We start from the raw sequence: 27118 nt of genomic DNA, 5'->3' as shown, positions 1-27118 counted from the left end.
ACATCAACGAGTGTGGTAATTTGTAGCTGATCCAATTGCACCAAGTGCTTATCCACAATAGCTACGAGTTGTGCAAGAAACCACTAAGAATGGAAACTCAAAGGGCTATTCTATGCCAATCTCAAGTCCTCCTACATACATACCTCCAAACAAGCAAACAAAGGAGGATAATCCAAAGTCCACTGAGAAGTTGTATCTGAATACCACTTTTGAATAGGATAAGAATAAGTCAAAGCTTTCCAATATCGATGAACATCCATATCTGTACTTTTGTAACTTGGAATAAGCAAACACTGAATACTCAAAGAAAGTAATAACCAAGGAAAACACAAGGAGAATAACGAAGACTGCATGACAAAGTTTCTTTTCATTCTTCTTTATAAAACAACACAACACTGAAGAAGAATTTCAAGTCCGATAAGATAAAAGTGGTGTGGTTTTGGATTTCTGTGCTGCAAACCATTCGGATTGTACAAAGGCAAGAGCATGTTTAGCTACTTCTTCTCCATCTTCCCATTGATTACGCCATATAGCCAATGCTTCTGTGACAAAAGGACTCACAATTGCATTAGAAAAAGATTCAAATACCAAAGGACCCGAATATCCCACTTGAGCTAATGCACGAAACATATTTCTCAATGAAATATTTCCAGTTCCTAAATAGCCACGATGAGATTCTCCAATATGAAAATATCCCAAACGATTATGACAACTGTAAATAGCTGCAATAGGATCATTTTCATCAACTAGAAAAATGATTTCCATTATCTAAACTTATCCAGTCAGTCTCATACTTACTATTCATATGATAGGCATCCAGATGGACTACAACATTGGGCATTCCAATGGCTTCGATCATTTTCAAGGCATCTCCAGCTGTATTGATTAGATTGGTTTCATATTTATTGCATACTTCCAGTCCTAGTTGCACTCCCCAAGACTGAGCCTTTTGTGCCACCCTTCTCAATATCTCCACACTATTTTCCACATTCTGTCTAGTTGCAGCTCGATGATATTTTCCCAATTTGCTGTATATAACTCCACAAACGATAGAAGAGCCAATAGTATGTGCTCTTTCTACTGCTGTCATCAATACTTGTTCTCCTTGTTTCCTCACAGACTCATCCAAACTACTAATATCTGTGTCTTCCGATAATCCAACAGAACAGGACAACTGTAAACCATATTTCTTAGCCAGTTCTTTGGTCGCTTGAGTATCAAATAGGGGATCAATAACAGGTACTTCTACTAGAGAATAGCCTATTTGGGAAGCCACTTTGAGAGCTTTTTCACAATGTGTACGATCCCAACAACCAACTAGATTATATCCATGAATACCTATAAGGTTATTCTTAGGTTGATTCATTGAAACCGAAAAATTTTACAAAGCCAGACAAACCACTTCCTCTTTCTTTCTTCCTTCTCTTCTTATCTTGTTCTGTCTCTTGGACGGGGACAACGATCTAAGCATTTCCTTGTTTGTGAGAATATCTTGAAAGAATTTTCTTGGTTGAATAGGATGGACGAGTTGAAGAAGATAGCCGACTATATGGTGACACCTGGAAAAGGGTAAGTTTCCTATAAAACTATTATTCCTTTTTCTTATTCTATCTCTAGTATCCTAGCTTCGGATGAACCACCCGAATTGTTAGAGTCCAAGTTTCAACAACTAGGAGTTGCCAACAATGAAGAAACGAGAAGGACTTATCGTGAACTATTGTATGGAACCCATGGATTGGAACAATATGTAGCTGCTGCTATTCTCCATCGCGAAACTTTTGAACAAAAAGCAAGTATTCTATGATTTGTGCACACGAAGCAGGATTCCTTTGTTTACACTCCTTTTGATTAGGACTCTACTGGTAAACGTTTTGTGGATGTTTTATTAGAAAAAGGAATATTACCAGGCATAACTGTGGACCAAGGATTCGATATCTTGCCAGGCACAACACAAGAGACCATCACTTTAGGATTGGATAGTTTGAGTACCCAGTGTGCTTCTTATCAGAGAAAAGGTGCCAAGTTTACCAAATGGAGACCAGCTTTTCGTATTGTGGATGATATTAGTCCTTCTGCCATAGCTATAAGTACCAATGCAGAGTTGGTGGGATGTTATGCAGCTATTTGCCAACAATATGGATTGGTTCCTATTATCGAAAGCGATGTATTATTGGAAGGAAGTTATACCATTGAGACTTGTGCCAAAGTATCCAAAATGGTATTGGAAGAAATATATTCTTCTCTGAAACGTCATCAAGTATACTTGCAAGGTAAGAAGAAAGGAATCTTATCCATTCACGTTGGAATGAAAATCATTCGATATAGGAGTGGTAGCCAAACCCAATATGGTATTAGCAGGATTGAGTGCCAAGTCCAAACCTGATCCTTCCACAGTTGCCAAATATACTTTGGATACTTTGTTGGATTCGGTTCCTGCTTCGGTTCCTGGTATTGCTTTTCTTTCAGGAGGTCAAACAGAACAAGAAGCTACTACTCATTTGGAAGCTATTCATAGACAAGCGGTAAGTTTAGGATTATTTCTTGGTTCGAATAGTGGACTATATTGGTTGTGAAATAGAAAATGACCAAACAACCTTGGCAATTGACATTTTGTTATGGTCGTGCACTCCAAGCCACTTGTTTACAAACTTGGAAAGGTAAAGCTGAAAACGTAGAAAAAGCAAGAGAACAATTTTTATATCGTTGCAAAGTGAATGCGTTGGCTTATAAAGCTGCTTAAACAAGCTTTGTTATATTGTTTTGAATAAGATAGTTGGAAGTAAAAAGAGCGTTTTCAAACAACTTATGATTTGAATATGTCTATTATTCGCATTGTCCACGTCATCATCTCACTGCAGTCCTTTTCAAAGATATCCAGAATTCTGCTGCAAGTCCAATGAATAATAACACAACATGATTCCTTTTCAAGGATAGCTACTCCCAAGCTATGGGGAACTACTGAAGAATAATATGGACAGCAGCTTGATTGATATGTACGATGAAACCAAGACATCGAAAGAAGGGAATGATTCTGAGATTGTGTTAGAGATAAAAGAAAGTATAAACAAGAAACAAGTTTCTGAGCAAGAACAAGAAGAATGGAAAGAAACTATCCAAAAGTTGGAGGAAATAAACACGGAATGTTGGGTTGAAAGCCAAGTCGGGTACTTTTAAAAATGGTTAATACTTTATTTTTGGTTCTTAGTAGGATTTGCGAGCGTTGGTGGACTTTTGGTGCGAATAGACTTGAACCTCGTTAGTGGAGCACTTCTCTATGTAAAGGTCGATATGAATTGAAAAACTTTAGAACAATCTTAAGTGATAAGTGGCTTTTCACTTGGGAGATAGGATGGTGCACCAAGGTAAGTCGCTTTTTGTTGTTCTAGTATATACATACTTATTCATCATTTCTAGTGCTATGCCTGTCAATGAATTAGAAGGGAGAAGGTTTAGCATATTTATTTCATGTATATTGTATATAGCTGGAGCTATTTTAGAAGCCAATGCTTCATCCTTTGGAATTGTAATGACAGGAATAGCAACAAAAATAATAATATTAGGTTTGAGAGTTGGAATGGAATACATAACAGTGCCTCCATATAGTTCCAAATGTCCAGCAAAGAAATGACGAGGAGGAGGCCTCGAGAGTTGGTTAGCTATGTCTTCAGTGTAACCTTTCTTCACATTCATGTTTGGTTCTTCTCTTTCGTTTTTTCTACTATTCTTGGAACAGATATCTTGTTCTTATCAGAAAATCCAAGTTGGATGATGCACAAGAAGAAGAGATTGACCAGTTATGATACTTGGAAATATATAAGAGGATTCGATGTTGCAGAAGAAAAGGTGGAATTTTGTAAAATGGAAAGTGTAGTAGTTGAAGAAGAATTCACTCAAGCGAAAAGTAAAATGATCTGGTTTTATTTCTTTATTATTCCTCATCGTCGAAAAGCAGCTATTCATGGTATTATGATGTTTGTCTTTCAACAATTTTCAGGTGCCATTGCAATGATGTATTATCTCATTACCATCTATGAGAAAGCTGGAGTTTCAGCACAAGATGCATTATATTTGAGTAGGATAGGAGGAGGTTCTTTTTTCTTTTCCACTATTGCATTAGGGTTGTTACTAGGAACACTCGCAAGTATTATCATTGTTGGATTGAATTTCTCAACCTCTGGTTTAACTACTAGAATAGCTGTATACACTGTCGAAGTTGTGCTTTATCAACTGTTTTGGAGCTCTTCTTTAGGACCTAATCCTTGGGTTATCAACTCGGAGATCGATCAGACTTGTATCTAAAGTCGACATTAGCTAATATGAGTTTCATTTTTACTGCAACCAAAGTTATGTTGAGGAATTTTGAAAGTATGACAAATCCAGGCATAGGCTTTTGTGATGGTATCACAATCCTTGGCTGGTTCTAATTTTGGTTGCTTGCTCCAGAAACCACATGTTTGACTTTGGAAGAAACAAAGAATATCGTTTCCAAGTCGTCATTCGAGTCAACTGGAAAGGAAGGAAGAAATGGTTTGCTAGTCTCATCAAAACTACATCATCATTGCCATCAAGTAGCGATACAGAACAAGTTGCGTTATAGAGACGGAATGAGTTTTCTTTTCATTTGCATGAATAAAGTTTTCATTTTCTATGGAGACCAACCATTGAAGCTTTGCCTTGAAAAGGTTATCCAAAGTTGAAAATCCTAGTGTAAATGAGAATCGACTGGCATTGAAATGTCATTTTCATTAGTTGTGACCAAACATTTCCTACTTTGCTCAACGTGCACAAAAATGAGGAGTGCAACTGTTCGCGTATCGGAGAGAGAACAAATATCATTTCTTCTTCCTTTATAATTTACTCGATGAACAAACGCAAAGTTTTCACAATGTTTGAATATTGCTGAAAATCAATCATTCAAGTAGTAACGGTTTTTTCTGTTATTATATACGCAAATTGAAAGTAACATTCTTTTCTTAAATCATTGTTCCTTCGTATAGTTTCTATCATCCAGTTAATAGGAAGAAAAAGTGAGCCGTTTACATTCTAGTGATGGAAGAGTGTCCTGTGGACTCAGCGCATGAGGAACGCATGACCGAGCTTGGAGAGCGGATTTCAGATTTGATAGCAACGCCTAAACCATATATGGACAGCATTAAACAACTTGTGTCTTTAGGTAGCAGTTCCAACACTATTGTGTTCTCACTACTGTTAGGTATTTTACTTGGTGCAGCTTCTTATATTGGATTCCAAAGGAGAAAGAGAACCAACGAGCCACTGGATCCCGTGGAGTATAGAGAGTTTCTTCTGGTTGACAAAACTATTGTTTCCCATAATACCAGAAAGTTTCGTTTAGCTTTTGCTGATCCTGAGACAATATTGAATTTGCCTTTGGGAAATCACGTTTCCGTAAAAGCTGTGGTGGATAATAAGGAAGTATCGAGACCGTATACCCCTATTTCGCCCAAAGACACCAAAGGATATTTCGAGTTACTCATCAAGGTACAGCGCTATTCTTTTTATTTTTTAAACAGTCTCAACTACTCTCGAAGGTGTATCCAGCTCCTTATGGAACCATGTCGAGATACCTCGATTCCTTAAAACTCGGTGATAGTTTATGGGTACGTGGGCCAAAAGGAAAGTTTACCTATTCTCGCAATATGAGAAAGTGTATCGGTATGATTGCAGGTGGCACAGGGATAACTCCGATGTATCAGGTAACTGGCAAACTTAATGCAGTCTCTTCTCACAAGCTGTATAGTTGATTCAAGCTATTTTAAGCGACCCACAAGAAACAACTGTGATTCGTCTCATTTTTGCCAACGTCACGATCGATGATATTCTTTTGAAAGACGAGTTGGAATCGTTTGCCAAAAATCATTCTCGATTTCGAGTATTTTTTGTTTTGAATCAGGTAAGCGAACTCTAGAGTGCCATTCTGTTCATCTAAAGAGTTGAACTAGCCACCGGAGAACTGGAGACAAGGAGTAGGTTTCGTTACTCGAGAACACATTGAGCAACATATAGGAATGCCTCAACGAGGAGAGAAAATGGTTGGTTGAAATTGCAATGGTTGAGTTGGCTGCTCAGCATCCTGTTAGGTATTGCGTTGTGGACCACCTCCTATGAACAAGGCAATGCATTCCATACTGATAGATATGGGATATGAAGAAGAGGATTTATTCAAGTTTTAAATAGGAGGATCACATTTTAGAACTATACTCTTTTTTAAGCTGTTCGTTCAGCTTTTACATCAGTAAAGAAGGATGGAAATATTATTCTCAACTTTTTCATTTATCGTTTGAATAGAATATCAATTCATTTATTCTTTTTGCTTTTCAACACAGTCAGAGCACAATTTGTTTCTCATCTCGACCATGAAACTCAAAATAGCGTCCTAGCGAAGAGGATTGTGACAAAGAAGATGTTGTCGTGAAAAGATCCGACGCCAAAAGAGAAGAGACTAAAAACAACAGCCTCAACGAAATACAACGTACTGCTTCAAGTCTAAAAGACAATAAGAAGGTACCGCAATGAACAGATCATCGAGAAATGCATTTCTAAGAATATTTTAGTTTGTAGCTACGACTAAGAAAGGCAGTTCAGTAATCAGAAATTATTTATTAAAATTAAAAAATTCATATGTAGCGGGTCGTGAAGTTACGTGTCGTTTCGAAAGTGAAACAGCAAAAATGAATGGTATATGTTGACCAATCGGGAGCAATCATCAACGTGTCATGCCAGCGTGTGGTCCTGCCAATTGCCGATGTGTCGATTGACAACATGGCACCCTATTCTACTAGTAAGCAGGCAACACGTAATTCGAGGAAAACTGGTTTAAAAAGAATGCACTCTCCATCATCCTCATTTTCAACTGTTTGAGATAAAAACCATGGTGCGTTCCAAACTATCTACTGGTGTTATACTGGTGCTAGCTATTATCGTTTTAGCAAATGCGGCCCCTTTCAACTTGAAAGTACAATATAATCAAAAGTAAGTAATACAACTAAAACAACACTTCCTGTCAACTTAAAGAACATAGATATCAACGTCAACAGAATGAGGAGTCTGGATCTGCCTCTGGAAGCTTATCCACTTCTTCCAGTGGTATCACATCAAGTGTTTCTCAACAAGGCTCTAGCAGTGGTGACGCAGGCAATTACCAGTATAGCCTCGTGAGTGAGTCCACTGATTGTAGCTACTCAACTCAAATACGAGTCAGTGTGTCAGTTCTCTTAGTGAAGGTAGCAGTGGGTCGCACGTGGTTCGCTCGCCGTTCCTCCGGCATACCCCGGCTTCCGATTGCTTTGCAACAGCTCTAGGTTGGTCTCGACGTTGGTTTCGACACCAGTTTCAACACCAGTCTCGACACAGACGACTGTTCCTCACTCTCCAAGTCCTCCTCCTAGTGGACCTACTCCTAGTGGACCAAGTTCGCCAAGTGGACCTTCCTCTCCAGGTGCTCCTAGTGGACTTACTCCTAGTGGACCAAGTTCGCCAAGTGGACCTTCCTCTCCAGGTGCTCCTAGTGGACCTACTCCTCCTAGTGGACCTAGTTCGCCAAGTGGACCTTCCTCTCCAGGTGCTCCTAGTGGACCAAGTTCGCCTAGTGGACCAAGTTCGCCAAGTGGACCTTCCTCTCCAGGTGCTCCTAGTGGACCTACTCCTCCTAGTGGACCTAGTTCGCCAAGTGGACCTTCCTCTCCAGGTGCTCCTAGTGGACCTAGTTCGCCTAGTGGACCTTCCTCTCCAGGTGCTCCTAGTGGACCTACTCCTCCTAGTGGACCTAGTTCGCCTAGTGGACCTTCCTCTCCAGGTGCTCCTAGTGGACCTACTCCTCCTAGTGGACCTAGTTCGCCTAGTGGACCTTCCTCTCCAGGTGCTCCTAGTGGACCAAGTTCGCCTAGTGGTCCAAAAGCATCACCAGTTTGGTATTAAAAGGGTGAAACATTGAGAAACGTTACAAAATAAAGGTTTGTGCTTCTTGTTTCGGCTTCAATTCCCAGACCACTTGTTCTGTCTACCTGCCTTGTCAGATTCTCTCCGATGGAAAATGAGGACATACTATCGCGTTGACACCGCCGGCGATAGCTGCCAGATATGAACTTGTATCTTCCAAAGCACTTTATTGGGAACAACAAACTACTATCTTGTGAAAAAACCATTTACCAACGTTACTAATGACACTTTATTTGTTTAAAATAGATAAGTACCCATTAAATACGAGGCAGTTAATTCATAACAACTAAACTCTCATTGATTCTATCCCAACTTTATATATTGGACCTCGTTTCTTAAGAAAAATAGTTGAGTCCAACAGGTATAGGAACAACGAGTTCATAGCTATAACCAGGACGGACACACAACAAGTCCTATGATGGGTTTACACCACAACAGGTAAGTGCACGCCAGGCCACCGTCGAAGACACGTGCATCATCTCCCATGGCCGTTGCGAACGAAACGACTTAAATTATCCAATCACAATGCACCATTTTTTTTGTTGTGATATTATTTGATGCGAAACGTGAACGCAGCAATGCACAGGAGCCATCCAAAGTGTCGATTGGCTACATGGCCCTTTCTCTGCATCCCTGCACAGTTCGATTGGCTGCATGGCGGTTTCTCTTGCTTTACTGAGAGACGACATGAAACTGCTTGCTGATACAATTGGTTCCTGCAAAGAGACGATGTGTATCATCAAAACTATTAGATTATCTTAGTGCTGTTATTTGCTCTACTTGTACTAGCAAATGCAATACCAATCAACTTAAGGATACAGCATTACAAAATGTAAGTATAAAAGAGTCCAGCTTGTGATCAACTAATATAGAAACAACTGTAGTTACAAACGACAACCGTATGAGACGTCAGCAAGTGCTTCTGGAAGTTTACTCAGTTCTTTCAATGGAAACAAAGGTTCCCTCAGTTTCCCTACCGCTACTCCAAAGTACGATTACAGTTCAACAACACTTACAGGAGCAGCTCAAGAGTACTCAACAGTATCGTACTCTACCATTCCTGAATGCTACTACGTTGAAATCAGTGATACTACTAAAATCGTCGAGTCCCTCTGCAACAGTTCACAGTCGTGTGAAAGCAAAATGATACATGACGGATTTTATATGAACTGTTCAAACGCCTACGACATAAATTCCTCTCCAAGTGTAAACCGATGGGGAAACCAAGTACTGTTGAATAACTTGAGTTGTCTCAACAACAAAGAAGGGTACTATTTCTGCTGCAGGACAACGATTGACGTTTCGACGGACAACGACACCTGCCGATACCTGTGTTGTCACATAACAGAGGAGGATTTGCTTACGGTGACATGTGAACTCCCACAATACTCAGAACATCCAAGCTCCTACGTCAACACCGAGAGTGCAAATGAAAAGAATCAACCAGACTACTCCAATACAATGTACACATATTATGAGCCGCAAACCTACGGCTATTCAACCGCAACTATGAGTGCAGGGAAAGCCAGCAGTTACTACGGTATTCCATCCACTGAAATACTTCCCAATAAGTACGGAAATTCAGGAACTGGCAAACCGAACAGTTATAATGAGGCGCCTTCATTTGCATCAACGTCTACAGGTCAAAAAGCAAACGAGGAACAACAAATGACGAATAACAACAAACCCTTAACAGTCCAAAATTACTCAAACGGTCACTACACTTCCAGTATTCCCTCAACAACTCAAATTGTATCAACTTATCCCAAAGCACCAACACCAAAGTCTCAAAATACCCCTCAACCTTCAGTACCAAATAATGCACCGAATCCATCTAAGATAGGACCTCAGCCATCAACTCCAGTTACTTTTCCAGTACAACCAACAATAGGACCGAGTCCATCTAAGATAGGACCTCAACCATCAAATCCAGTAACTTCTCCTGTGACGTCTCCAGTACAACCAACAAAAGGACCAAGTCCTTCTAAGATAGGACCTCATCCATCAAATCCAGTAACTTCTCCTGTGACGTCTCCAATACAGCCAACAATAGGACCGAGTCCATCTAAGATAGGACCTCAACCATCAAATCCAGTAACTTCTCCTGTGACGTCTCCAGTACAGCCAACAATAGGACCAAGTTCTTCTAAGATAGGACCTCAACCATCAAATCCAGAAACTTCTCCTGTGACGTCTCCAATACAACCAACAATAGGACCGAGTCCATCTCAGATAGGACCTCAACCATCAACTCCAGTAACTTCTCCTGTGACGTCTCCAGTACAACCAACAATAGGACCGAGTCCATCTCAGATAGGACCTCAAGCTTCATCTCCAGTTAGTTCTTCTGTGATCGTCTCCAGTACAACTCTCCTGTGACGTCTCGAGTCCTTCTAACGATAGGACCGAGTCCTTCTAAGATAGGACCGAGTCCATCGAATCCAGTAACTTCTCCTGTGTCGTGTCCACTTCTGCCTGTGATAGTCTCGAGTTCCATCTACAGATAGGACCGAGTCCATCTCAGATAGGACCTCATCCATCAACTGAAGTGATTTCTTCAGGTTTTTCAAATAATGTGCCTACGCAGAGTCAGAATTGGGAGAGAATCAAGTAGCCAAAATATAGGTACTACAAGTTGTTTTAACAACGACTAAGAATTTTCATCATCTTCCAGAACTAGCGGAAGTTTTTAGTGGAGGAAGCCGTACAAAATATCTTTCTCGAAATTTGTTTTCTTTCAGTTTAGACGATGGCTTCTACTTTTTACCTTCAACTCAGAAACTCAAACTGAGTATTTAAGGGAATATCATCTGGAAGGATATTTTGCTTGAATATGTCACTTAAGAGTAAAGTTTTTTCTTGTTATGTTATATTCTGACTATTTTACGTTGAAAATTGTGCAGAGCTGCAACTGTCACGTCCTAACAGGTTCTATTCACCTCTCAGAACTGTACGAGTCATTCCGAGTAACTACAAAAAGAAGTGATGTGCAAACTTGGCACGTATTCCATCCGTGAGTAATTAACATTTGACGTTACTTGAGACAGCGGTTATGCTTCAATAAAAGTAAAATTGAAGTGCTGTTGAAAGCTACACTACGATAAAACGTAAAACTCAACTAACAACAAAAATTAAGAATCAAAGGATACTTTACTTCCGAAAGTGAATTTTAACGTCTTCCGTCGACGTTGTAACAAACTATTTCCTTTTACTTTTTCGAACGCGAATATCGTCCTAACTTAACCTTTCTCTTCTTTCCCAATCTCTTCATTTTCTGAATCGCCATAATTTTGGAAACTCTTGCTATTGCGATCCTTTTGAGGTCTGGTCGGTATGTTGAGAGCTCCTTCAAAACTACCCTTGTGCAGCGAGGGAATCCCTTTTTCAAAGTTTTGGTATGAAACATCTTCGAAGGTTTTCCAATAGCATCCTTCTTAGTTCGTTTCTTTGAGTAAGCGATACCAGAAGTTTCGGTTGCAGGCTGAATGTCTACGGCCTTCGATTGAGCAAGACCAGAATACTTGAAAGAGTTGATGCCCTTCAAGTTGCCTTTCTCCGTTGACAATGTAACCCCTTTTCTCCTTATTTGAAAGGCATTGTGACCTTTTACAAGAAGCCACATCAACTCTGACATGATTGTATTTGTAGAGCAAACGACGGCCACGCAGTGAAATTTCCCAAATACCTAATTGTTCCTTTTAATGAAGCATTCTTATCAATCCTACAGGACAGGAACAATAGTTAGAATAGCTGTCCACTCAATTATAACAGTTTAATGATCAAACAAGGCTATTCCGCAACTTGTCCTACTTTGTTTATTATACTATTAGAGAAAGAATCGTAATTAAAAAATAGCACGATTTATTGAAAATTCCTGAAGCATTTTCCTAATAAATGAATGCAGCATAGATAGAGAACGATTTAAATAATCCAACTTCAACTACTCTAATATCATTTCAATTTACCTCTTGCATTCATTTCCCAACTATCGACGTCGCCGAATTGAAGACATCGGTGTTGCGTCCTTGTCTTGAGTTCAGATGACAGAGGTTAAGTTATTTAACCGATGGTCTTTTGAAGACGTCGAGGTGAATGACATGTCACTTCACGACTACATCGCAGTAAAACAAAAGTATGCAGTTTACTTACCTCACACTGCCGGAAGATATGCAGTGAAGCGTTTTCGCAAAGCTCAGTGCCCAATCGTTGAACGTCTAGTCAACTCCCTTATGATGCATGGAAGAAATAACGGGAAAAAATTGATGGCTGTCAGGATCGTTAAGCAGGCTTTTGAAATCATTCACCTGTTAACGGATGCCAACCCCGTGCAGGTATAGTCGCAAACATTCTGATATTGTTTAGGATTCAATTTTTTTCAAGGTTTTTGTACAAGCTGTCATGAATGCAGGTCCACGAGAAGATTCTACAAGGATTGGTTCGGCCGGTACAGTTCGTAGGCAAGCAGTTGACGTTTCTCCCTTGCGGAGAGTAAACGTTGCCTTATACTTGATCACGACCGGTGCCAGGGAAGCATCTTTCCGTTCTATGAAAACAATTTCGGAGTGCCTTGCAGACGAAATAATCAATGCATCGAAGGGCTCTTCCAATTCATATGCCATAAAGAAGAAAGATGAAGTAGAGCGTGTGGCAAAGGCAAATCGCTGAACACGTGGTGGAAGTTTTTATATTTTGCATAATAAACTACCAGCTTTGTTTGCAGCTGAAACTTTTCATAGTTCATTCACTTGTCCGAAACTCTTTCTTTCGAAGGAACGCTACTCTTTAAGAGATCTGCCAGCTTCTTCTGCGCCTCCGTTTGTGGCTTTGTGATACGCTTGGGTTCGTTCACCACCCACTCCTCAGGAGCAGAGTCGGGTTTTTTCTGAGCATCGCTTCGTCCCGCTAAAATTTGCTTCTCAAGTTTTTGCTTGAAGTCTTGTGCGTTACTTCTCAACAAAGTACTTTAATTATGACAACTAGAAGACCCGTAAACACTACTTACCCAGACATAATCGTGTCTAACTTTGATTTCTGTCATCAAATAATTAGGTGTGGACCTCTTAAGCTTGAAAATGCGTAGGATCGTTTTAGAAATAACCATCTATCTGTAACAGAAAAATCACAAATTTCTACTAAACTTATCAGTGCAACTTAACATAGCCTCCAAAGAAAATTGATGTTATTACGCCCGCTTCGAAAATAAAAGATTTGATGAGAAGCGAGATAAATTTATTCAGTTATTGCAGAAAAGAAGAAAAATTTTTTTTTGAGATTCCACAAATACTCTCTAAGAAGGAAAAAACAATTGTAAACAAAATCAAACTTAATTTTCTATTCTATATTATTCTCGGATATAGAAGTATTGGGAATACAAAGAATTCTATCGATTTGTACCGCGAATGAAATCCAGAACACTGCAAAAGACTGGAGCCAAAATTGTTGGTTGCTTCTGTCGAACGACAAATTTTTCAATTTAGAGAGACCACTTGTTCTAGCTAAAATAGCTCTTCGAAAGGAAATTGGAGCATGTCGTAACTTAAAAAGTTTAATAAATTAATTTAATTTTGGCTTAGGCCACAATTAAATATTAAATTGAAAAGGGTTTAGTTTTCCTCTCGGGGCAAAATTGTGATCTCTTGCAATAATTATTTGAGTGTTGATTTTAGTTTTATTTTTAAAAAAAATTTAATAAATGCTAGGTACAAAATTGGAAGTTTTGTAAATTAACTTTTAAGCACAATTACTTGTCGCTCCAGAAAGCAAAAGTAAGTTAACCTATGAGCTGCAAAAAGTGAGTTTACAATTTATTGCTTTATTGATACGATGCTTGTATGATTTATGTTTTTGAAATTCAACGTTAGATAGCCATTCAAGGCTTCTAAGAATGTTAAATAACGACCAGCATATAAATTTATTTTGAAGCAGATTACGAAAGTTAGCATGTGCACTTTCAATTATGCCTCTTTCCGACTAGTGACGAAACGATAGTGCGAGTTGCTGACATCTTATTTTTATTAAAGTTTTTAATATATGTATCTTCACCATAATAAAAGTTGAGTTTCCAAGATGTGATAAAGAGTAAATTTCCTATTTGATATTTTTATCGTATAGATAATTACATTATGGCTTGCATCTCATTATTGCCAATCCTTTTCATTTGCGTTTTGGCAACTTGTCACATGATAGTTTTTTTGTTTGTCAGTACATTCATGCTTGCATGTCAGAGTTTATCTCAGACCTGTTGTCTTTTGGGTAGATTCGTTATTTTGCTCGATATTGTTTTTTGTATGCTACAATGCCACCCAAGGCACCTCCTTATAAAATAAAGGGAGTTATTGAATATTTTGTTTCACCCAATGAGCAGAAACTTTTTGCTGACCTGACGGATGTGAAGCTTCTCATGACGAAAGCAAGGAGAAAGGTATCGGATAATCTCCCCGCTATGTTACCCGGAATATTGTTGTTTTGTGGTTGTTATTTTGGTGGCTATTATGTGTACGACCAGAAGATCAAGAGTGCACGGTGGTAGTTTGAAAGAGGAAAGCGAGCAGCAGTGAAAAGAGAGGTTGATAAAGACCATTTTATGCCTTATGGAAAGAGCAAGCACCTATTCTAAAACTACAGTTGCACCTAGTTCTTTCAGCTTATCGCGCATTTTTTCACCTTCTTCCTTGGATACACCTGTTTTAAGAACCTTGGGCACCCCTTCCACCAACTCTTTCGCTTCCTTCAAACCAAGACCTGCTAACGCTCTCACTTCTTTGATGACCTGGATCTTTTTAGCAGCTTCAAAAGCTTCCAATTTCAACGAGAACTCCGTTTTCTCCTCCTTTTTGGGTGCTTCCTCCTTTTTGGTTTCTGTAAAAGGGGCAACTCCTTGTGGCATCGACATGGTGGGAGCTGCCATCATGGGCATGTCGCTGACACCTAAACGTTCCTATACAGTTGTGAGGTTGTGAGATGCTGAAGAAACTTGAAAAGGTCACCTTGAGTTGTTCTGTCAACTGTTTCACTTGGATCATATTCAATTCGATGATTTCGTCCACCAGCTTTTGTACTTTAGGATGCACTGCAGCGGTGTCGTCGGTGTCGCTGGTGACTTTGGGATGAACAGCGGTGGTCTGTTGAGTCATAGACGAGGAGAAACGTCGTAGACGACGAACCAACCTCCCGTTTTCCATCAACGATGACTTGGTGAGTTGTAACCGACTGATCAACCACATGAGGCCAAAATCCTAAAAACAAAAAAGGAGGAGAGTTTTCATCTTTTATTCTACACAACTTGAGTCCTATTGAAAATATACATATGTAATGAAAACGCCTTTTCATAGTGATACAAGTGAACTGTTTGTAGATACCGATGGTTCCTGTTTCAATTTGCTTCTTACTTCCGATCTGGCTTCTGTAAAACGACGATGCAACTGTTCCCTTTTTTGCTTGTATTCTTCTTCAATTCTTCTCAATTCAGCATAATGAAGTTCCAAGGCATGATCTTTCTCATCTTCAGGTCTTTTGTTTAATTTTTGGCATGTATCCATACCAACTTGCTCACTGCTCTCACGTAGGGAACTAAACTGCTGTTGATCAGATGATTCCGTAAGAGCTGGTGAAGATGATGCATGAGATGGTGTACCAGTATGTAGTATAGATGATTGGGTGGACTCATCACTGGTATCCAGAATAATGGCATCTTGACCATACATAATGGATACCAACTCCTGTGCAGTCAGGTGACAATGAGCATCAAAGATGGGATAATAACTGGGAATCATATAAAATGAAGGTATCTTCCGGTTAACTTGACTATAGGGTTGAACTTGATTTCTTAAAAAATGAAGGATGGCTTGATGATTCGACGCAACTGCTTCTAAAATGGGAGTCAGACCCCATCTATCTGCAACATCTAACGGTGCTCCATAAGAGACAAGCAATTTCACCAGTTCCATATACCCTTCAGCAGCTGCTATGTGAAGAGGAGTTCTTTGATTCTCATCTTTCAAATGGACGAGTGCAGGATTCTTTTGCAAATAGCAATCAGCTTGTTGTTTGTTTCCTGAATGAATACAAGCCCAAAACAAGTGCAAGTCTATGTCAGTAAACGGGTTTGAATCTTTGTCACTATCTACTGTTGTTCTGGACTCTGTAAACATTTGTCTCGAAATATTATCAGTCGATACAGAAACATCCCTAACTAGATTCAGCGTGCTTTCTTCTTTTGTATCAACTGAAATCGCCTCGCCGAGGCTTTCTAGATGGTTAGATTGCTGTTGCACTTGACAGTCATCCAAACTACTATTTGTAGTACTAGTAGTAGGAAACGTGCCTAAAATTCTCTGTAAATGTTTCTCAATATCCTGTTTAATGACATCAAATTGTAATGCATGAAGGTTCAGCTCTATCACCATCTCTTCAGCCAACGATTCTGGAGAGTCCAGTAAAGGATCAAAATTGAACTCTATTCGTTTAAAAGAACCTTCAATAGGTATCTGAATACTAAGTCGAACACAATTGTTGTACTTCGACTCTGGACTCGCCAATACTTCTATCTGCGCATCACCAACTGCTTTAGTGGGTTCTTTGGTTTGATTTTGCACCACCAAACATCTTGGAATTCCGGATGGCGAATCTCTTTGAATGGCAAAACTACGAGGAGCACCGACATCTGTGAAAGGATGATAAGGGGAACCGACGATTTCATGTGCTTGAAGCTTCGAAGAGGCCATGGGCGATATATCTGTGACGCTTTGTTCCGGCGACATGCAAGTGGTCACACTATTTGAGTGACCCATAGTTTTTTTATCCCGTCTCTGATAATAAAATAATGAATCATTCACAATTTCATTAGCTGTAGGTCTCACTTCCTTGGGTCCCAAACAACTTTTGATGAGCCTCTTTAGATGGTCCTTTATAGAGTCGCTTGCATCCAAGTCTTCTAAATAATGGCGTTCTTTGATTTCGACGTTGTTCACTTTTTTTGACTCTATGGAAGATGCCATTTCGAATAGACACAGTCCAAAAGCAAAAACATCATCTTTTTCATCCCAGACTTGTCCCAATTCTTCGGAAATCACAAAAGACTGCTGCTCAAAAGCGATGCTGCCATTCGTTTGTCTCCTTATTGGCCCCGTCACCTCTCTCAAAAGCCAAGAAGACAGCAAGTCACCCAACATTACCTGTTGCATGTCGATTGAGAAAAAAATATTTTCCGGTCTCACATTTCCATGTACGATAGCATCATCTTGGGAATGCAAAAAGTTGAGAGCACTGGCGATTTGAAAAGACCACAGTAACAAGTCGTCCAATTTCAGTGGTCTCAATGCTGTTAGATATTCTTTCAAAGTGATTTTGCTCGTAGCTTGCGTGATGAAATCGATACCAAGCATATTCTTTTCATGTTGCTGGGTGGTGGACTCCCATAAGGCATAGATAAAAAGTAAGGAAGGGTGTTTGGCTTTTAAAAAAGGCTGGATAACTTTTTCCAGCTTTTTGTACAAGTTTTGATGTATTTTGACTTTGTACCAGCACACGAGTTGGTTGGTATTGTACTCTATTGCTTCATAGACGGCACCCCATACAATAGTTTGAACCACTTTGTTAGACTAACCGAAAGAGCTCAGCCATTCGTTGAAATATCAACAGCGTAAACAACATACTCTACCAAATCTCCCTTTGGGGTCGCTTTCTAGGTCATAGTTTGTCATGGGTGGTTGCTTTATTGTGGTGATATCACTCGTTTCATATCCAACTCAAGTTCAAAATGTTTTTTGCGCCCAAAATGAACAAACCCTCAACAATCACTTTTTTTTGGATTCAAAAAGGATTCATTTCATTCCCTCGGAGATGTGCTGGCTATTTCATTTATGCATCTTCTACTAAACAAACAGCTGTTTCCAAGAATGGTGATGATCCAATATCATAGGTTTTTGTCACAAATGCTCAGGTCCATGTGGTATCTTCAACAACTGGTATGATAACACCACACTTATCAACGAATATCCAACAAAAATAAACAAAGAAAATACATAAGTACCATTCCTATCTCTTACATAGCCCAACTGACAAAAGTCAGTTTTCCATTAAGAGACAAAATGTTTCCTTGCTTACCCATGGTTGAGTGATTAAGAGTCCCACATTTTCCATCGCTTTGTATACGCCAAGTACCCAACCACGTTCCTTATTCCATTAAGTTGATATAAAAAACAAAACAACAATGGATATCCATACCTGCTGATTCGTAAAGGATACCAAACAAGATAGCAATAACACAGGTCCCAAAGCAAATGCAATACCTAAACATAAACAAGGAAACAATAGAACCCAGAAGACTGCTAAACTATGAAACACTTGGGAATACAACAACCACCAAAACAAGGTCATCGCAAGACATAAAAGTAAGCAACTGAAAAACAAAAATAGTTTCGGACGTTCTAAACGATCCTGTATTTGACCAAGCAAAGGTGACAAAACACAAGCACAAAATGCAATGATTGCGTTCAAAAACGCTGCAATGCTGATAGAAACATGAAACTCGGAAACAAATATATCTGAAGAGAAATGAAGAAATCCAAACAATGAGCTGGATACGAACATCCATATCAATACAACATATACAACATGGGAAGAAAAGGCAGTTTTGCAAAATGGTAATGGAGTTATCTTCTCGCGATGCAATGCAAAACAATGTCCTCGTTCCAAAATCATATAAACAAAGGTACACAACACACTAAAACCAGATACACCAACAGATAACCATAACGCCATGGAATAACCACCCCAATTCTTGTGCTGAGCAATAAACGGAGGAACTGAAACGGAAGACATGGTGGTGATTCTGCTGGTTGCAATCATAGTACCATAAGCTGTACCCAATCCAATCGGTATCACACGTTCTTCATAGCAAACGGTTTTCTTGAAGTGTTGAGCAATGACGACACCTTGTACCACTGTCAGCGCGCCATCTCCCATTCCAAACAAAGCCTTTCCTATCAACGTAAGAACGAACGACTTGAAATCAATTCCAATTATGCACAACGTCTGACCTACAAATATGAGAGTAGCAAATAAGAATACAGCAATTGCAGGGTCCAAGAACAAGGAAATGTAACCACTTAACAGAGGCAGAAATATTCCAGGGAAATCTTGTACAGAATACAACCAACCATACTGTTGAGTGCTGATGCCCAAAGAACTTAAAACAGGGGCAATCAAGCCACTCAGTGAGTGTTTTCCAAAGTGAGCACCAACAGAGAAGGAACAAATTAGAAACAGCAACTAGAAAGGTAAGAGTAAGAGTCCTTGCTATAGAATAATATTAATATGAATAATAATATACGACATTACCCAACCAGAGCAAGTCACTTGTTTTGCACAGTTGCACGTTTGGTTTGCTGCATTATTGTATGTTAAGCTTTCATAATTCGGTATAGAACAACTGCTTTTATTAAGACTACTGCAGTCCAAATCCTTGAGCATTCTGAATAGCAGTCAAAAGTCTATTACGTGTCTTCTCTTTGCTACTATATTCAGGTAATAACAATATATTGAAACAAGTATGTGATGTTGGAAGTCTGTCAGTATCAGGACCAGCACGTTGTATCACAAATCGCAATTGTCCCAAACCTCCAACAGGTGCTCGATCAGAACCCGTCACAAAAAATAACAAATGCAACTTTTCTTCCAAAGTCATTTCATCCACAATGTCCCAAAACCATTTGATAACTTGACTTTCGGCATTAAAACCACCTTCATAAACTGTAACTTGTTTCAAAGCTTCAAAATCCAAATGTCTCTGCCCACAGACCAATACTTCCAATTCATCTGGTCGAAATATCTAAATGAGGGATTAGTAGAAAGACTTGTGAGCACAAAAAACAACACAATTCCAACCTTGAGAGCAGGACCACTTAGCATCCAAAAGAACCCTTTCGAAAAGGCATCAAACTGTGAATGAATAGATACATCTGTCAAATATTCAATATAACGCCGAATAAAGTCTTCCTTATTGGACTGATTGACATAAATTTGAATGCCACCAGGAACCAACTCCCAAGTACGGAGCTCACCAAAGAACTCGTATTGTATAGCAAAGGTAGTCATAAACACTTGTTCCATATCATCTTCTTCATAATCCAACATGGCTTGCAGAGAATTGCCAATCTCTGGAAAGGCTTCTTTCACATCATCCAAATCAGGAGACCAATTCAACAACTTCTTGTACACAAGCAAAGGAAAATGGAGGTCCAAGATAACCCCATTATATAATGCCATTCCAATAATAATTCCAACCAACTTGAAGTTATCATCCACTTCCAATGAATCGACTCGAAACCAATGAAAACGAGTCTTCTCATTATATACAAACATTCCATAATCGGCAGAAAACAGTTCCGCAGTAATCAACTGAAAAAATTCCTTTTGAAGACCACCCTCATCTACACCTTCTTCTCCTAAGAAGACAACCTAAAAAGACAAAGAATAAGAAAAAGAATACCACAATTCCAACTTGTCTCGTACTCTTAAAGGTTTTCGCAACTCTCGAGGATCTGCATTGGATATCACACTCAATGCATCTTGCACTAGACTAGCTCTTCGAACATGCAAATAACAATAGGGAGAATCTGTCCCTGCAATAAATGGAATTCCCCAGGGACCAACTACGACTGCCTGTGAGTTCATCCATAACGAACGAACAACTTCGGACTTCATTGCTTCTCTTGCTTCTGCATGCAATACTCTGGCTTTCGCAGCTTCATCTAAAACATAGGAATGTGCACAAAAAGAAAAAAGTGATTTTCCAGAACTGGAATTTTCCATACTATAGAGCCAACGGTTGTAATCCTCCTTCAAATCTACCAAGTCACTCACTGAGTGATTATAGAATTCCTGTCGAGGTAAGATAGCATAGCGCCAACCGTTTAGTTCGGATGCTGCATAGAACAAACCTAGTACTCTTGTAGCAGCTATAGCCCTTTCTGTAATTCGACGAACTTCATTCAATTCCGAGTCAATAATACTATGCAAAGGACGGACCAGTCGAACAGCAACCAGTTCTGCTGGAAACCGACTAACTGCAGATACTATTCTACGTTGTGCTCCCAACTTGAGACTTGCAATGATAAGACATAGTCTAGTTAATAGCTGTTTTCCTGTACCTGGAACACTCAGTACAGGATTCATCAAAAGACATATCAAAACCAAAGCAGGTCACGGATAATTTCGAGCTGTACCTTGACGAGAAGATACTTTGCTCTTTAAATCAGAGCCAGTGCTTTCAATAGCGACAGTTGTGGAATGGTTTCCTTGTTCCGCTTTCTCTCTTATACGGAAAGTCAACATGTTTTCGGCTTGAGAAATAATCTCCTTGGAAATAAAAGTTAGTAGTTCTGCGGCATTGGAACCATGAACACTCAACAACTCTTTGTAGAAGGATTCCACTGCAGTAGCCTGAATAAACAATTCTGGTTTCGACACAACGGAAGTCAATAAGTTGGAGTCTTGTACATAAGAAGCATTCTCGTTAACTTGGTTATTATTCTTTCCTATAGCAGTATTCCAATTGATAAAAGGAAATATATAAGGATTAATAGAACGCCATCTCCCATGTTTTTCAGAGGAGTCTGTACCCGTAACTGTACCATATAGAAACGAATGACTAAATATAGATGCTGCAGAAAGTCTCTTTTGCAAAGGTAACAAGTCACGTACAGAAGACCACTGCATGCTTGTCAGGTTCATCAAATAGCTTGGATAGATTTCAAAAGGACTAGATGCACACTTTTCTTTTTCTTTGCCAATCAAACCAATTGTATGATAAGCACCAGTCGCTATTTTCAAAAAGAAATATGAAGATGACTCTTCTTTTTCAAAAGAGTCTTTAAAAATAATGTTGGTATCCATTTGAGTAGGTAGTGAAAATACACAAGTAGGCTCTACAAAGCCTAGTTGTCCTTGTTCATTGGAACCCCAAAGAAATAACTCTCCTTGACTAGATAGAGCAGCAGAATGTCTTGCACCTGCAGCAATTTGTACGATAGTGTATTCGAATAGACTGAAAATAACAACTAGACAAACTTCATCCTTATTGTTTCCTATTCCTAGAACTCCATCTTGACCGGAACCACAAGCCAAAACCTTACCATTTGAGGTAAGAAACAACGTGTGATGAGTACCACAAGCTGCAGCAAGAAATCGTTCTGAAGCCAATTCTTGTGGCATATATATTCTTAGAGGTAGTTCTGCTCTTGTTTCTGATTCAGGCAATCTTTGTCTTGATATTCCCAACTGACCATATTTGTTGGAACCAAAAGCAAAAGCGAATCCTGTACTTGTGATAACGATGGAATGATTCTCTCCTGCAGCAATATTCACTACGGGTTGTGCCCATAGAGCCTCAACGAGACAAGGTTCATATACATCCTCACAATTCCCTAAACCAGTTTGACCATGTCTTCCTAATCCACAGGAATATACTTGTCCAGCATCTGTTAGCGCCAACCAATGAAAAGCCCCTGCAGCAACTTTGACAACTCTTTTATTCTGCAAGTTCTTAACTGGATGAGGTCCACTCCAGTCCATTGGGGCTCCACGTCCCAGTTGACCATAAGCACCACCTCCCCAAGTAACTAGAGTACCACTCTGAGTTGCAAGTATGACAAAGTCTTCTCCACAGGCAATACTTTGTGTTCTTTCTCTGGTATAAGGAGACTGTATTCGGATAGGTTCTTGTCTGTTGGTTGCAGTTTGATCTAATCATGAGATTGGTTTTTGGAATGAATAAAAGACTATTTTAGAAAGAAAATAATACTTACTATATATACCACCATTCACATATAGACTATTGTCGTTAAAGCAAACGACTGTAGAAGAAAATCCACAAGCAATACTCTGAACGACATCTCCGGCAATTCCAAAATCAACAAGCACTTGAGCTTTATTCACTTGTTGGTTTTCGTCATCTATTGTTGATCCTAGTCTAGACAAGGTTGGCTTGATCCAACCAACGAGGTAAAGTGACCTACTGTCCACTATCGTTTCTTCCCCAGCCAACTAGAAACTCTTTAGGAAGGACAGGTACCGCAGAAAACGTAGTTTCTTTCGACATTTTATACTTGTCTTGAGTTATTTCTCAATTCGAATATTACACACATCACTAGAAACAAGTACATCATCAACAAAACTCACTTTTTCTAAGGATGGCAAAAGGAGAATTTTTGTGAAGGGAAGAAAACGAAATGATTGGCTTTGTAGTACTCGTGAAGAGTTTCAAACCCTTTCAACACCATAGCCTATTTCATAAGAATAAAATACGAGTACATAAAACAGCAAGTCGTTGTTTTCGATGTTGCACTAGTGCTGAGAGGAGACAGATTGGTTTTGTTGGTATACAACACGCAGGTATATTAGTGGAGAACACGGAAAGAGCCTTGAACTTTTATACAATAGTTCTTGGAATGGAAGATGCTTCTATGGAGAGGCCCAATTTACCTTACAAAGGTGCTTTTATTCGAGTGGGACCGCAACAACAAATACATTTGATGGAGTTGCCCAGTGTAGATCCCAAAACTGGAAGACCAGTTCATGGAGGTCGGGATCGACATATTGCTCTTGAAGTAAGTATTCTTTTATTGTATTGTTGGACTGAGTCATTGAAGACGTTAGGTTGAGAATTTGAGTGCTCTTGTAGAGAGATTGGAACAAATGGGACATCCTTTTACGTATAGTATGAGTGGTCGTAAAGCTATCTTTTGTAGAGATTGCGATGGCAATGCTTTAGAATTTATGGAAAGAAACTGTTGATATTGTTATTATTGTGGGTTATATAAGTTGATGATGTTTTATGGGAGCAGTTTATAAAATTCACTTTGGACCAAAAGCAACTGTTGTTGAAGGAGAATGCCAATTCTTCTCATTTATAGAACGTTGTTTCTATTGTTTTGTCTTATGGTTATTCTCTACTGTACTTTCTTATTCAAAACTGAAAAAGTTACTCTTTTCATTCAAACAGGCTGTAAACGTTTATCTATTACCTATTTGCACTTGCTGAAAACGAAACCTGTTCTCACCAAAGCAATCACCAGTCTTTTCCTTTTCTCTACAAGTGACTTGTTCGCACAATGTATTACTGAGAGAAAACTGAATGGGAAGAGGATATTCCGATTTGCGTTATGGGGTATGCTTTATTGAGAACTTTGTCATAGTAACTCACTTGTTTGAATAGGAGCTTGTGTGGGTGCCCCTTTATTGCATTTCTGGCACTCCTTTATAGAGTTGTTTCAACCATCTTCTTCTCATTGGAGAGCATTGTGTTCTGTTGTCATAGACCAAGGCTTTATGACTCCTGTATATACCATTTTGTTTTTTATTTATGATGCTGTAGCTTCTGGAAATCCTCTACGTGTGGGGATCCAAAGGGTAACCAAGAGAGTCTATATACCTATCTACTATTTTCATATAGGCTGTGTTTTCTAGGCAAAGACTTGTAGTAGTTCTATTATTTGGAAAACTTGGGTATTTTGGTATCCTGCTCAGTTTCTTAATTTACGTTTTATTCCTGTGGATTTAAGAGTAGCTTATATCAATGCAGTGAACATTGGCTGGAATATGTACTTTTCATATATAACCAAATCACCTAACCATACTAGTATATCTACGAAAGACAAGTTGAATGAATTGGAACAAATGGAAACGAGAGCCTAAGTAAGAAGAATGTGGCACAAGCATTTGTCAACGTATGATGATGATGAGTCAACAAAGAGGAGAATGTTCACTTTGTTTTGTGGTAATCGTGCATAAACGATGGATTGCTAAAAAGACTTGTCTTTATTCGTGGAAGTATAAACGGTCACTCGTGAATACTTCGTCGTTGCGTGATTGTTGTTTTTCAGTGATAACTTGTTCCAGTCTTTCTATTCAGGAACCTTTATCCATCACAGCTTTCAATCAAGCCAATACTCTATTTGAACAAAACTGTGCAGCTTGTCATAATAACGGTGGGAATATAATATTTTATGCTAGGAATAAAACGCTGTTTCCAAAGGCACTTGAAAAGAATGGATACTTGAACAAGGAGTCCATCAGTGACTTGACCAAACAAGGAAAGGTATGATAGAAATATTCTTTTTTTAGATGACTTAAGAAAACTACTTATAGGGCGCTATGCCTGGTTATGCGAACAAACTCAACGATGAAGAAATAAGTTTACTATCCGTAAGTTGTCTATGGATATTTCTAGTGGCTGTAACAAGGTATTCTTCTTCAGGACTACATCTTGCAAAGAGCTGCTGAGAATTGGAAATGAAGGAATATATTACCTACAAGAATAGTTATATATTGGGAATAAACAAGGGACACTAGGAGAGTTGTCTATAAATTCAGAAAAACACATATGATTCCGGATATGTTGGAATTCCTCACTCGTTATGATTTTCGGTAGAGGGAGCTCCATAACTTCATCATATATAGCACCTCCCGTTTCTTATCCCAACTTACCTTGTCGTATATTTTATCGCTTTCGATGTCTTCGTTGTACCCTTTGGAATCCGTCCTCGTCGGTCATGAAAGCACTCGTTGTAAGCTCCGTGGACATACTTTCCTCTGAGGCACCAATACACATCGTCGTTGAGGTTTGGTGGTTCCTAACAATCTCTGAAACTGAACTATCCAAACCACTAGAAAAAGTTGCTCCAGTATGAAGTGGTCTCTGAATCAAAAAAGTATTCACTATTTCCATATTTCCTTGTAAACAGTCTTTCCCTAAATCAAACAACAAACAGGAAACTTGTTCTATGCTATCGTCCTCTACATCCACCTGAAGAATATCAAAGGCCTCTTCAAATAAAGTTTCCAAGAACTCTGTATTCAATTCGTTATCTTGAGCTGCCTGTATAATGGCTTGTTGAAGAGTTTCCAAAAGTGCTTGACCTTCATCCGTTGGTCTATTCCAATGTTCTAAAGCCAAACGCAAGGCAGTCCAACGTGAAAACAAAGTGTCTATACATTGCCTATAAACTAGCGACACATACATATTTCCATTTATGACTCCATCTTCCAAACTTACCTTTCTCTCTTTCTTCTTGTGCCTCGGACATCATCATCATCGCCGAATCATCATGGACTAGGACTCAAATGAATTGGCACAAATCCACTTGCCAATATATAACACTACACATATTTCATATCCAAGAAAGAATATCAAGTATATGAACTACCTCGGAAGATTCACTCTTGGAAGCTTTTGGTCTTATACGTTTTACTTGGACGAAATGTTCCTCCAAAAAGGTATTCAAACGTTTTTCTTGAGCACCTTGAAATATTTTGCATAAAAATGTACCTCCATTACATAAATGATGAATAGCAAAATGAGATGCTGAAAAAGCCAATTCTACAATTACATATGAGGGAGGAATAATCCATCTTTCAACGATATGTACTAACCTATAATACGTTCATGATCCAGTTCTTTCACTCCACTAGTATTGGGACACATATCACTCAAGACAACATCGACTTCATCACCATACAATACTTTGGTAATACGCTGTTGTGTCTCTTGTTCACAAAAGTCACCTTGAATAAAAGTGGCACCTGCAATGGGTTCCATATCTGAAATATCCACCGATATCAACTAAACAAGATGAGAATCCACCAACACAAGGTTCCAGTTCATTTACCCTTCCACGAGTTCGACGGACTAGTCTTCCTGTTGAACGCATAACATTAACTTGCGGAACACTGGCAAGTTCATCTAAAGGAACTTTCCAAGGTACTTTGGAACAAAGTTCTAAATATTGTTTGGCAACCAGGGACCAACCGCCAGGTGCAGCACCTAAATCCACAACTACTGATGTCTATAAAAGCGAATAGTAGAAACCTGAATGATGGAACTTTCAACCACAACTACCTGTTGAATGAAATGAAACTGTTCCATCATCTCCAAAAGTTTATAAGCTGCACGACTTCGAAGACCTTCGTTGTAAGCTGCTTGAGCATACAAGTCCTTGCGACGTTGTATCTTCCAACGACTTGAAGAAGCAGTACAGAATAGTTTTATTCGGTTCCATAGAAAAGGAGTTGTAGAATGGAAAGGTTTCCACCCCATCATTCCAAAGTACGACGACATCAAAAGAATATACAAAAGAAAACCCTACTATATGTGTGAAATGTT

General features: G+C 39.1%; 17 protein-coding genes across 18 annotated transcripts; 8 read left to right on the top strand and 9 right to left on the bottom strand.

The window, feature by feature from the left end:
- Positions 1 to 361: 361 nt before the first annotated feature.
- On the bottom strand, positions 362 to 1480 carry Gasu_44520 (xylose isomerase domain protein TIM barrel). Its single transcript, XM_005704582.1, has 3 exons — positions 1400 to 1480; positions 799 to 1351; positions 362 to 746 (listed from the first exon to the last, which is right to left on the bottom strand). Exons 1-3 carry the CDS (start codon positions 1469 to 1471, stop codon positions 409 to 411), a joined length of 963 nt encoding a protein of 320 aa, XP_005704639.1. The 5' UTR covers positions 1472 to 1480; the 3' UTR covers positions 362 to 408.
- Positions 1481 to 1500: 20 nt separating this feature from the next.
- Positions 1501 to 3375, top strand: Gasu_44510 (fructose-bisphosphate aldolase, class I). The gene is made up of 5 exons (XM_005704581.1): positions 1501 to 1569; positions 1618 to 1793; positions 1890 to 2270; positions 2326 to 2522; positions 2579 to 3375. The coding sequence occupies exons 1-5, from the start codon at positions 1520 to 1522 to the stop codon at positions 2738 to 2740; spliced, it is 966 nt and encodes a 321-aa protein (XP_005704638.1). The 5' UTR covers positions 1501 to 1519; the 3' UTR covers positions 2741 to 3375.
- Gasu_44500 (uncharacterized protein) lies at positions 3173 to 3710 on the bottom strand. The gene has a single exon (XM_005704580.1). The coding sequence runs from the start codon at positions 3688 to 3690 to the stop codon at positions 3334 to 3336; it is 357 nt and encodes a 118-aa protein (XP_005704637.1). The 5' UTR covers positions 3691 to 3710; the 3' UTR covers positions 3173 to 3333.
- Gasu_44490 (MFS transporter, SP family, sugar:H+ symporter) lies at positions 3411 to 4649 on the top strand. Its single transcript, XM_005704579.1, has one exon. The coding sequence runs from the start codon at positions 3610 to 3612 to the stop codon at positions 4297 to 4299; it is 690 nt and encodes a 229-aa protein (XP_005704636.1). The 5' UTR covers positions 3411 to 3609; the 3' UTR covers positions 4300 to 4649.
- A 371-nt stretch (positions 4650 to 5020) lies between these two features.
- On the top strand, positions 5021 to 6295 carry Gasu_44480 (cytochrome-b5 reductase). Its single transcript, XM_005704578.1, has 5 exons — positions 5021 to 5499; positions 5550 to 5714; positions 5759 to 5911; positions 5961 to 6050; positions 6099 to 6295. Exons 1-5 carry the CDS (start codon positions 5050 to 5052, stop codon positions 6189 to 6191), a joined length of 951 nt encoding a protein of 316 aa, XP_005704635.1. The 5' UTR covers positions 5021 to 5049; the 3' UTR covers positions 6192 to 6295.
- A 305-nt stretch (positions 6296 to 6600) lies between these two features.
- On the top strand, positions 6601 to 8075 carry Gasu_44470 (uncharacterized protein). Its single transcript, XM_005704577.1, has 2 exons — positions 6601 to 7172; positions 7320 to 8075. Exons 1-2 carry the CDS (start codon positions 7057 to 7059, stop codon positions 7933 to 7935), a joined length of 732 nt encoding a protein of 243 aa, XP_005704634.1. The 5' UTR covers positions 6601 to 7056; the 3' UTR covers positions 7936 to 8075.
- A 31-nt stretch (positions 8076 to 8106) lies between these two features.
- On the bottom strand, positions 8107 to 9070 carry Gasu_44460 (uncharacterized protein). The gene has a single exon (XM_005704576.1). It carries the CDS (start codon positions 8694 to 8696, stop codon positions 8469 to 8471), a length of 228 nt encoding a protein of 75 aa, XP_005704633.1. The 5' UTR covers positions 8697 to 9070; the 3' UTR covers positions 8107 to 8468.
- A 10-nt stretch (positions 9071 to 9080) lies between these two features.
- Positions 9081 to 10485, top strand: Gasu_44450 (laminin-like protein). Its single transcript, XM_005704575.1, has 2 exons — positions 9081 to 10318; positions 10360 to 10485. The coding sequence occupies exons 1-2, from the start codon at positions 9121 to 9123 to the stop codon at positions 10461 to 10463; spliced, it is 1302 nt and encodes a 433-aa protein (XP_005704632.1). The 5' UTR covers positions 9081 to 9120; the 3' UTR covers positions 10464 to 10485.
- Positions 10486 to 11870: 1385 nt separating this feature from the next.
- On the top strand, positions 11871 to 12645 carry Gasu_44440 (40S ribosomal protein S5e). The gene is made up of 2 exons (XM_005704574.1): positions 11871 to 12287; positions 12337 to 12645. The coding sequence occupies exons 1-2, from the start codon at positions 11997 to 11999 to the stop codon at positions 12619 to 12621; spliced, it is 576 nt and encodes a 191-aa protein (XP_005704631.1). The 5' UTR covers positions 11871 to 11996; the 3' UTR covers positions 12622 to 12645.
- A 4-nt stretch (positions 12646 to 12649) lies between these two features.
- Positions 12650 to 13000, bottom strand: Gasu_44430 (uncharacterized protein). The gene is made up of 2 exons (XM_005704573.1): positions 12959 to 13000; positions 12650 to 12902 (listed from the first exon to the last, which is right to left on the bottom strand). Exons 1-2 carry the CDS (start codon positions 12964 to 12966, stop codon positions 12698 to 12700), a joined length of 213 nt encoding a protein of 70 aa, XP_005704630.1. The 5' UTR covers positions 12967 to 13000; the 3' UTR covers positions 12650 to 12697.
- A 951-nt stretch (positions 13001 to 13951) lies between these two features.
- Positions 13952 to 15210, bottom strand: Gasu_44420 (50S ribosomal protein L7/L12 (mitochondria)). The gene is made up of 2 exons (XM_005704572.1): positions 14943 to 15210; positions 13952 to 14893 (listed from the first exon to the last, which is right to left on the bottom strand). Exons 1-2 carry the CDS (start codon positions 15087 to 15089, stop codon positions 14564 to 14566), a joined length of 477 nt encoding a protein of 158 aa, XP_005704629.1. The 5' UTR covers positions 15090 to 15210; the 3' UTR covers positions 13952 to 14563.
- Positions 15211 to 15259: 49 nt separating this feature from the next.
- Positions 15260 to 17760, bottom strand: Gasu_44410 (serine/threonine protein kinase). The gene is made up of 2 exons (XM_005704571.1): positions 17610 to 17760; positions 15260 to 17555 (listed from the first exon to the last, which is right to left on the bottom strand). Exons 1-2 carry the CDS (start codon positions 17655 to 17657, stop codon positions 15282 to 15284), a joined length of 2322 nt encoding a protein of 773 aa, XP_005704628.1. The 5' UTR covers positions 17658 to 17760; the 3' UTR covers positions 15260 to 15281.
- A 1-nt stretch (position 17761) lies between these two features.
- Positions 17762 to 19230, bottom strand: Gasu_44400 (MFS transporter). The gene is made up of 4 exons (XM_005704570.1): positions 18996 to 19230; positions 18181 to 18938; positions 18061 to 18129; positions 17762 to 18011 (listed from the first exon to the last, which is right to left on the bottom strand). Exons 2-4 carry the CDS (start codon positions 18919 to 18921, stop codon positions 17883 to 17885), a joined length of 939 nt encoding a protein of 312 aa, XP_005704627.1. The 5' UTR covers positions 18922 to 18938; positions 18996 to 19230; the 3' UTR covers positions 17762 to 17882.
- Positions 19231 to 19269: 39 nt separating this feature from the next.
- Gasu_44390 (ubiquitin-protein ligase E3) lies at positions 19270 to 23060 on the bottom strand. The gene is made up of 6 exons (XM_005704569.1): positions 22974 to 23060; positions 22764 to 22927; positions 21183 to 22700; positions 20470 to 21107; positions 19843 to 20415; positions 19270 to 19786 (listed from the first exon to the last, which is right to left on the bottom strand). Exons 1-6 carry the CDS (start codon positions 23054 to 23056, stop codon positions 19403 to 19405), a joined length of 3360 nt encoding a protein of 1119 aa, XP_005704626.1. The 5' UTR covers positions 23057 to 23060; the 3' UTR covers positions 19270 to 19402.
- Positions 23061 to 23140: 80 nt separating this feature from the next.
- On the top strand, positions 23141 to 23795 carry Gasu_44380 (glyoxalase I family protein). Its single transcript, XM_005704568.1, has 2 exons — positions 23141 to 23564; positions 23614 to 23795. Exons 1-2 carry the CDS (start codon positions 23187 to 23189, stop codon positions 23749 to 23751), a joined length of 516 nt encoding a protein of 171 aa, XP_005704625.1. The 5' UTR covers positions 23141 to 23186; the 3' UTR covers positions 23752 to 23795.
- Positions 23796 to 23800: 5 nt separating this feature from the next.
- Gasu_44370 (peroxisomal membrane MPV17/PMP22-like protein) lies at positions 23801 to 25405 on the top strand. Of its 2 annotated transcripts, XM_005704566.1 has the most exons (6): positions 23801 to 24124; positions 24173 to 24366; positions 24424 to 24595; positions 24657 to 25054; positions 25105 to 25161; positions 25214 to 25405. In XM_005704566.1, exons 1-6 carry the CDS (start codon positions 23896 to 23898, stop codon positions 25250 to 25252), a joined length of 1089 nt encoding a protein of 362 aa, XP_005704623.1. In that variant the 5' UTR covers positions 23801 to 23895; the 3' UTR covers positions 25253 to 25405. The 2 variants fall into 2 exon arrangements, with proteins under 2 accessions (XP_005704623.1, XP_005704624.1); XM_005704567.1 differs by having other exon boundaries at positions 25105 to 25405.
- Positions 25406 to 25410: 5 nt separating this feature from the next.
- Positions 25411 to 27100, bottom strand: Gasu_44360 (ribosomal RNA large subunit methyltransferase E). Its single transcript, XM_005704565.1, has 7 exons — positions 26855 to 27100; positions 26625 to 26801; positions 26389 to 26578; positions 26163 to 26335; positions 26100 to 26115; positions 26012 to 26068; positions 25411 to 25962 (listed from the first exon to the last, which is right to left on the bottom strand). The coding sequence occupies exons 1-7, from the start codon at positions 27053 to 27055 to the stop codon at positions 25457 to 25459; spliced, it is 1320 nt and encodes a 439-aa protein (XP_005704622.1). The 5' UTR covers positions 27056 to 27100; the 3' UTR covers positions 25411 to 25456.
- Positions 27101 to 27118: the final 18 nt, after the last annotated feature.

This window comes from Galdieria sulphuraria (genome assembly GCF_000341285.1).
Source record: "Galdieria sulphuraria unplaced genomic scaffold scaf_40, whole genome shotgun sequence".
Taxonomy (NCBI): Eukaryota; Rhodophyta; class Bangiophyceae; order Galdieriales; family Galdieriaceae; genus Galdieria; species Galdieria sulphuraria.
This window is presented reverse-complemented; position numbering and strand designations above follow the sequence as displayed.

Bases quoted from the DNA above. Each gene is read 5' to 3' on its own strand.
- Gasu_44440 (XM_005704574.1), top strand. From the start codon at position 11,997: ATGACAGAGGTTAAGTTATTTAACCGATGGTCTTTTGAAGACGTCGAG. The intron at 12,288-12,336 runs GTATAGTCGCAA...ATTTTTTTCAAG, and splicing joins CGGATGCCAACCCCGTGCAG to GTTTTTGTACAAGCTGTCAT.
- Gasu_44360 (XM_005704565.1), bottom strand. From the start codon at position 27,055: ATGATGGGGTGGAAACCTTTCCATTCTACAACTCCTTTTCTATGGAAC. The intron at 26,802-26,854 runs GTAGTTGTGGTT...TCGCTTTTATAG, and splicing joins AGTTTCATTTCATTCAACAG to ACATCAGTAGTTGTGGATTT. The intron at 26,579-26,624 runs GTAAATGAACTG...CATCTTGTTTAG, and splicing joins TCCGTCGAACTCGTGGAAGG to TTGATATCGGTGGATATTTC.
- Gasu_44500 (XM_005704580.1), bottom strand. From the start codon at position 3,690: ATGAATGTGAAGAAAGGTTACACTGAAGACATAGCTAACCAACTCTCG.
- Gasu_44390 (XM_005704569.1), bottom strand. From the start codon at position 23,056: ATGTCGAAAGAAACTACGTTTTCTGCGGTACCTGTCCTTCCTAAAGAG. The intron at 22,928-22,973 runs GTAGGTCACTTT...AACCTTGTCTAG, and splicing joins GGAAGAAACGATAGTGGACA to ACTAGGATCAACAATAGATG. The intron at 20,416-20,469 runs GTACGAGACAAG...TTGTCTTTTTAG, and splicing joins AGTTGCGAAAACCTTTAAGA to GTTGTCTTCTTAGGAGAAGA.
- Gasu_44420 (XM_005704572.1), bottom strand. From the start codon at position 15,089: ATGACTCAACAGACCACCGCTGTTCATCCCAAAGTCACCAGCGACACC. The intron at 14,894-14,942 runs GTGACCTTTTCA...ACAACTGTATAG, and splicing joins AGTTGACAGAACAACTCAAG to GAACGTTTAGGTGTCAGCGA.
- Gasu_44410 (XM_005704571.1), bottom strand. From the start codon at position 17,657: ATGACAAACTATGACCTAGAAAGCGACCCCAAAGGGAGATTTGGTAGA. The intron at 17,556-17,609 runs GTATGTTGTTTA...TCTTTCGGTTAG, and splicing joins CCAAAGGGAGATTTGGTAGA to TCTAACAAAGTGGTTCAAAC.
- Gasu_44450 (XM_005704575.1), top strand. From the start codon at position 9,121: ATGAACTGTTCAAACGCCTACGACATAAATTCCTCTCCAAGTGTAAAC. The intron at 10,319-10,359 runs GTACAACTCTCC...TTCTAACGATAG, and splicing joins TTCTTCTGTGATCGTCTCCA to GACCGAGTCCTTCTAAGATA.
- Gasu_44490 (XM_005704579.1), top strand. From the start codon at position 3,610: ATGTCCAGCAAAGAAATGACGAGGAGGAGGCCTCGAGAGTTGGTTAGC.
- Gasu_44470 (XM_005704577.1), top strand. From the start codon at position 7,057: ATGAGGAGTCTGGATCTGCCTCTGGAAGCTTATCCACTTCTTCCAGTG. The intron at 7,173-7,319 runs GTGAGTGAGTCC...CAACAGCTCTAG, and splicing joins GCAATTACCAGTATAGCCTC to GTTGGTCTCGACGTTGGTTT.
- Gasu_44400 (XM_005704570.1), bottom strand. From the start codon at position 18,921: ATGGGAGATGGCGCGCTGACAGTGGTACAAGGTGTCGTCATTGCTCAA. The intron at 18,130-18,180 runs GTATGGATATCC...TAATGGAATAAG, and splicing joins TATCCTTTACGAATCAGCAG to GAACGTGGTTGGGTACTTGG. The intron at 18,012-18,060 runs GTAAGCAAGGAA...GACTTTTGTCAG, and splicing joins TCTTAATCACTCAACCATGG to TTGGGCTATGTAAGAGATAG.
- Gasu_44520 (XM_005704582.1), bottom strand. From the start codon at position 1,471: ATGCTTAGATCGTTGTCCCCGTCCAAGAGACAGAACAAGATAAGAAGA. The intron at 1,352-1,399 runs GTTTGTCTGGCT...AATCAACCTAAG, and splicing joins GAAGAAAGAAAGAGGAAGTG to AATAACCTTATAGGTATTCA. The intron at 747-798 runs GTAAGTATGAGA...TCATTTTTCTAG, and splicing joins GGATGCCTATCATATGAATA to TTGATGAAAATGATCCTATT.
- Gasu_44460 (XM_005704576.1), bottom strand. From the start codon at position 8,696: ATGATACACATCGTCTCTTTGCAGGAACCAATTGTATCAGCAAGCAGT.
- Gasu_44370 (XM_005704567.1), top strand. From the start codon at position 23,896: ATGGTTATTCTCTACTGTACTTTCTTATTCAAAACTGAAAAAGTTACT. The intron at 24,596-24,656 runs GTATATCTACGA...AGCCTAAGTAAG, and splicing joins CAAATCACCTAACCATACTA to AAGAATGTGGCACAAGCATT. The intron at 25,055-25,104 runs GTATGATAGAAA...AACTACTTATAG, and splicing joins ACTTGACCAAACAAGGAAAG to GGCGCTATGCCTGGTTATGC.
- Gasu_44510 (XM_005704581.1), top strand. From the start codon at position 1,520: ATGGACGAGTTGAAGAAGATAGCCGACTATATGGTGACACCTGGAAAA. The intron at 1,794-1,889 runs GTATTCTATGAT...ATGTTTTATTAG, and splicing joins AACTTTTGAACAAAAAGCAA to AAAAAGGAATATTACCAGGC. The intron at 2,523-2,578 runs GTAAGTTTAGGA...GTTGTGAAATAG, and splicing joins AAGCTATTCATAGACAAGCG to AAAATGACCAAACAACCTTG.
- Gasu_44380 (XM_005704568.1), top strand. From the start codon at position 23,187: ATGATTGGCTTTGTAGTACTCGTGAAGAGTTTCAAACCCTTTCAACAC. The intron at 23,565-23,613 runs GTAAGTATTCTT...TGAAGACGTTAG, and splicing joins ATCGACATATTGCTCTTGAA to GTTGAGAATTTGAGTGCTCT.
- Gasu_44480 (XM_005704578.1), top strand. From the start codon at position 5,050: ATGGAAGAGTGTCCTGTGGACTCAGCGCATGAGGAACGCATGACCGAG. The intron at 5,500-5,549 runs GTACAGCGCTAT...CTACTCTCGAAG, and splicing joins ATTTCGAGTTACTCATCAAG to GTGTATCCAGCTCCTTATGG. The intron at 5,912-5,960 runs GTAAGCGAACTC...GAGTTGAACTAG, and splicing joins TATTTTTTGTTTTGAATCAG to CCACCGGAGAACTGGAGACA.